The sequence below is a fragment of the Nanorana parkeri genome, unplaced genomic scaffold (assembly GCF_000935625.1).
Source record: "Nanorana parkeri isolate BGI_ZX_2015 unplaced genomic scaffold, ASM93562v1 scaffold1469, whole genome shotgun sequence".
In the NCBI taxonomy this organism is placed as follows: Eukaryota; Metazoa; Chordata; class Amphibia; order Anura; family Dicroglossidae; genus Nanorana; species Nanorana parkeri.
This window is the reverse complement of record NW_017307737.1, coordinates 74,819-80,827: the sequence shown is the minus strand read 5'-3', so window position 1 is coordinate 80,827 and position 6,009 is coordinate 74,819. Positions and strand designations below refer to the sequence as shown.

At 48.3% G+C, this 6,009-nt stretch overlaps 1 protein-coding gene across 1 annotated transcript in view; it reads right to left on the bottom strand.

The window, feature by feature from the left end:
- Positions 1 to 5,761, bottom strand: part of SLC25A33 (solute carrier family 25 member 33) — a 14,859-nt gene extending 9,098 nt beyond the window's left edge. The window contains exons 1-3 of the mRNA XM_018570167.1: positions 5,660 to 5,761; positions 2,292 to 2,500; positions 263 to 340 (exon numbers count right to left, since the gene is read on the bottom strand). Of these exons, the coding sequence (XP_018425669.1) occupies positions 263 to 340; positions 2,292 to 2,500; positions 5,660 to 5,761 (389 nt within the window). The remainder of the gene's footprint in view (positions 1 to 262; positions 341 to 2,291; positions 2,501 to 5,659) is intronic.
- Between the last annotated feature and the right edge of the window lie 248 nt (positions 5,762 to 6,009).

Below are 6,009 nucleotides of genomic sequence, written 5' to 3'. Positions count from 1 at the left end.
TTTTGGCTGTGATAATATAGTATTATATAATTATATTCTATTAATAATGTATTATTATTAATTATCATAAAATCAACTATTTTCAATTATTATCAATTATAATATATATTACATTTATTTATTTATTTATTTAGATTATTTATTTCACACACAGTATATATATTTTTTTTAGTATATAGTGTGAATATCTTGTTGTGTGATTATTATTCAGGGTTTATGTGTCCATTAGATGGTACAATCACAGCGCTGGCTTTGTCATTACCTGGAAGGAGCGACACCGACTAAGTTAGGACCCAGCCCCCGGAAGAGAGATTTTGGTCCTTCTTTTTCAAGGATGGATCTGTAGAGGTAAACAATGGTTGGGTTAGATAAAAATGGAAGCCGCAGTTGTTTATGGCACATAATGAGGTAAACTTCCAATCATTCAAAACGACTGATCTCAATAAAAAAAAAAAATTATAGTAAGAGGAACGGACACCACTGAGCCCCCTCTGGTGGGTGAAGCTCTTTGGGATGATGAATTTCATATATTTGCACCAGGTAAAACCTTTAAGGGTTACCCCCTCCTCACCACAATCCTGACGGAAACAATTTGTACGGCCGCCCCGAATATCACAGCCGCCTCCATTTTGGAAACCATGATTGTGGGTAATTAGCGGTGGCGTGCCATGCACCTATGTAACAGGAGGTACGGTGCTAGCAAAGCTGAATTGTTGTACAACAGACTTTTATTGATGTGTTGGGAGCTACGCCTCCACCTCCAGGAAGAGGAATATGACCTTTCAGATACTTTCTAGGTCTGCGTTACTGAACTCGGAACAAACAAGAATCAGCCCGTCTCTCTGATTCAGCAAAATCACACACACACACACACACACACACACACACACACACACTTCTTCCACACCTTCAAGGTGTATGCGGGGCAAGTTACAATATGGGAGAAGCAATGTACGAGCTGCAGGCTTCCTCGGATCCGGTCCGGGATGTACACAGCCATTTACAGCCAGTACAAAGCGGAAGGTGCGCGGTGACGAAAAGCGGTTTTAGTCAGTTTTCATATTCTGTATGAATGTGTTTCCAGCTGAAAGCAGATCCAATGCTAGTACAGGCCGGACTCTGCATGCAGGACCACAGATTTCCTGTACATCAGAGGCCAGAATCATGCAAAAAGAATGATACAAATGTGCAGCAACCAGTCTCAGGTTTAAAGGACAATTCCGCCTTTAGTGCCTGAACTCCAGCCACAGAAACTTTCATTGAAATATATCTCTCAATAGTCACAAAGGATATTAATCCACATTGTGTGCACCAAATGCCTTTACATTATAAATGTAGCAGTGATAGCATCACTGTGCTGTACAAAGCCTGTGCAGAGAGCAGGACTGTGGGAGGAGCCTAGTAGGCCCCACCTACTACAGGCTGCCTGCAGAAAACTAAAGGAGGGGGCAGAGACAAGACCAGTCACCCTGCACAAGGAGAGAGAGCAGCAGTGACTGGTCTTTATTACAGGAGGGGGCGGAGACCAGACCAGTCACCCTGCACAAGAAGAGAGAGCAGCAGTGACCGGTCTGTATTACAGGAGGAAGCGGAGACAAGACCAGTCACCCAGCACAAGGGGAGAGGGCAGCAGTGACTGGTCTTTATTACAGGAGGGGCGGAGACCAGACCAGTCACCCTTTCGCAAGGAGAGGGAGCAGCAGTCACCGGTCTTTATTACAAGAAGCTCCAAGTCTCACACTGGATTACTGCACAGATCTGGGAAACACATAACTCACCAAGATTCATGGGGGGTGGTGCTATTTAAAGGACAACGTCACTGAAGGTGTTTGAGGGGTTTTTTTTAAGCCCAACTCGAGCCCAAACTGTTAACGTTTGTAGAAAAGCGAGGGGTTAGAACCTCCGTCAGGTTGTTACAGCTGTCACTATTGATAAGATTTACTATCATATCCTGTCCATGTGTCACACAGAGCAGGACGTGACGAGATATCATTCAGATGGGAACACAGACAGCAAAAAACAAATCTATTTGGATGGTGACCTCCAAAGGATAGCGACCTCCAAAGGATGGGGACCTCTGTCAGGGTTTAATTGCCCTTTGTGTCTTCTAGCCCCGGTGACACCTATATTCTCTAATTTCCTGTCCTGGTGTCACGTGGACAGAAAATGAGGTCATTATCTCCCCAATGAAGAGACAGACTGTACTTGCTCTACTCAGTGACCCAAAAAGTATCAGAGTGAGAATGAGCCTCATTGGATCTGTGATCTGGAAGACTTTGCTGAGAACTTACTTGAGGACTTGAAGAACGGTCGGGGAGACGGAAGTGGTTGGTCGTACGACTCCTCCTCCGCTGAGCGTCCCCAGCTGTACCTGAGGGTAGTAAACTGGCTGAAGGGCGATTCCCGAGGACTGTAACCGCGTCTTTATCACCTCCAGGGGACACGTGACGATGGCTCCGACCGTGCCAGCACACCTGGGGACACCAAACAAGACGGCAGGTTACTACATGAGAGGTAAATCACACCGCCCCCTGTACGCTCATCAACCTACATGAGAGGTAAATCACACCGCCCCCTGTACGCTCATCAACCTACATGAGAGGTAAATCACACCGCCCCCTGTACGCTCATCAACCTACATGAGAGGTAAATCACACCGCCCCACATACACTCATCAACCTGACAGGAGAAACAAGAGCTGTACTGAGGATCGGTGACAACCAGTCTAATTGTTACATATCAGCATGCAAAATGACAGTACTGTGCAGGATTCCTTTTATAGCTGAAGTTTAATCTGCTTATATTTTGCCTTCTCTGGTTTATCCCCTCCCCCTTCATCAAAATGCTAATTAAAATGTATAAATAAAATCATTCTGGAGGGGGCGGAGAAAAGACCAGTCACCCAGCACAAGGAGAGAGAGCAGCAGTGACCGGTCTTTATTACAGGAGGGGGCGGAGACAAGACCAGTCACCCTGTACGAGGAGAGAGAGAAGCAGTAACCGGTGTACAAGGAGAGTGAGCAGCAGTGAGCGGTCTTTATTACAGGAGGGGGCGGAGACAAGACCAGTCACCCTGTACGAGGAGAGAGAGAAGCAGTAACCGGTGTACAAGGAGAGTGAGCAGCAGTGAGCGGTCTTTATTACAGGAGGGGGCGGAGACAAGACCAGTCACCCTGTACAAGGAGAGAGAGCAGCAGTGAGCGGTCTTTATTACAGGAGGCTCCAAGTCTCACACTGGATTACTGCACAGATCTGGAGGAAATACACGAGTAGAATACACAGGACTCTGATATATGGATAATGTATGTTCAGCTCTGACCCGTGCTATAAAATGACGGTCCCCCGGCCTCTCCCTCAGTCCATGAATTGGTGAATATTTGCACACAGAATCGTTTTGGAAGTAAACAATGGCGTACGTCTCGATATGAGGAGGTCGGAATGCTCTGCAGAGAGATAATTCCAGGAGCCATAACAAGGGTGATAAGGAATCCGGAGGGACGAGGTCGCCAACATTGTTTACACGGCGCGGTGGGAAGAACGCGCACCGCAGCCTGCCAAGCGGATGAATGAGAAATAAAATTTGGGGACGAAATGTTTTGGAAGAAGCGCCCCCGTCGTGTCAGCCGTTCCTCTGGGAAAGACGCCGCGCGCTCTCCTTATTAATAATAAACCAAACACCGGCTCGTAATACAAGATAAACTGATCATAGGGATGGATGCAGGGGGTGGAGCCTATTGTCCAGGAACGGTAAAGACACTGAATTACATTGAAAGCAGATAAAATGTATTCAATTCAAAATAAAGTGTTTTTACATTTCAGCTATTAGAAGTACCCAAGTTATGTCTTCATTTTAGCTTCCTGTAACCCCCTCATACTGGGAGCAGAGGTCCAGCACTGGGGGCCGGGGTCCAGCACTGCTGAAACTATAAATCCCATGATGCATCTGTCTCTGGGTGTTATCCTTGTGGCTGTGGGAATCTTGCAATGCCTCATGGGATTGGTAGTAACCACAGCTGGAGCGCCGGAGTTTGGTTACCCCTGCCCTATAGGGACACACAGCACCAATATATCCTACAGTCTTACAGCCAGAATAAAGAAATCATGCTTTTCTTCTCTGTGCTTAGTTTCCAGCCCCCACTTATTCCCCTCCGGCACATATGCCCAGTCCACTACAAATCCCATCATGTCTCTGCCTCTGGGAGTCATGCCTGTGGCCGTCAATGTGGCTGTCTTGCAATGCCTCATGGGACTTGTAGTTTCAGCACAGCTGGAGTGCCGAAGTTGCCCACCCCTGTGATGGAAGCTGTCCTAATCCCTTAAATTGTTGTGTTTTGTCCTCACTTTCAAAGAAAGATCATTTTTCACCTGTGGAGAATGTCACGGCTTCTAACGCCAGCGAGCCTGCCAAGAGTACGCGAGTGACGGGAACACCACCACCCAATGTCAACAACAATCTATGATGTTATGAGGCAACCACCATTAGGCACATAAAAGGCCTAAATCTTCAGAGTTACCTCTTAATCCAGGGCTACCTATCATGTAGGGCTCTCACCCAGGGCTACCCCTCACCCAGGGCTACACCTCACCCAGGGCTACCCCCCATATAGGGCTACCTCTCATATAGGGCTACCCCCCATATAGGGCTACCCCCCATATAGGGCTACCCCCCATATAGGGCTACCTATCATGTAGGGCTCTCACCCAGGGCTACCCCTCACCCAGGGCTACACCTCACCCAGGGCTACCCCCCATATAGGGCTACCCCCCATATAGGGCTACCTCTCATATAGGGCTACCCCTCATATAGGGCTACCCCCCATATAGGGCTACCCCCCATATAGGGCTACACCTCATATAGGGCTACCTATCATGTAGGGCTCTCACCCAGGGCTACCCCTCACCCAGGGCTACACCTCACCCAGGGCTACCCCCCATATAGGGCTACCCCCCATATAGGGCTACCTCTCATATAGGGCTACCCCTCATATAGGGCTACCCCCCATATAGGGCTACCCCCCATATAGGGCTACCCCTCATATAGGGCTACCCCTCATATAGGGCTACCCCTCATATAGGGCTACCTCTCATATAGGGCTACCTCTCATAGGGTGTTACTTTTATATGTAACGTTCCTTTTTTTTTTTATATATAGGGCGATTGGAGTTTTTATTTCCAGGATGTTTTCACTTGGCAATGATATAGTTAATGGAGAGATGTTCCATGATCATCACCCGCGTTTCTATATTTGCAAGTGAAATGGCCGGCAGAGGCCGTCAGGCCTGGCAGCTTTCTCTAGAATGATTCCGTCACCCGGGACACCGCTCGGCATCAACAGAATTTCCTGGCTGGGGCCCCGAGCTCCCAATGTGACCGCGTGCTGTGCAAACAAAACCCCCGGCCTGGCTCAGCGTGTTCCCAACTCTGCAAAAAAGTGCTGTGCACAGGGCTCTGCCAAGGCGTCTCTAGGGCCCGTCTGGTGCTGCGCTGGACAGGACGGTGATAACACCACATAACAAGTAGCAGACATCTCAACGTGGTCTGTCCCTTCTACACTCTGTTTTAAAGTGCACGTGTCCTTTCTAAATCTTCCTCCATTCAAAGTGCAGTGATCCCACTGATCCCCTTTACCCCAACCCACCCTCCACAGATGCATACATACCTCAATCCCATGGCCGTGGTCTCCGGTGCTGGTTGACCAGCTCATCTCTGTCACTCTGAGAAAGCAGAACCAGCGCTGCATGTCTGGCTGTCCTGGCCGCATCTGCGCATTACAGCCCCATAGACTTCTATAGGACAGTGTCCTGAGGCCTGCGGGGAAACAGCCCCATACAAGCCTACGAGGCTATAATGCACAGGCATGGCCAGGATGTAAACAAGCGCCGGCGGCCTCGGCCATCAGATCTAAGAACGTATGCGTGCATGTGCATTAAGTTAGGTCACGGTAAAGGGGTAAAACGCTGAGTGCACTTTGCTCTAAAGCTGAACTTTGGGCACACAAAAAAAAAAGTT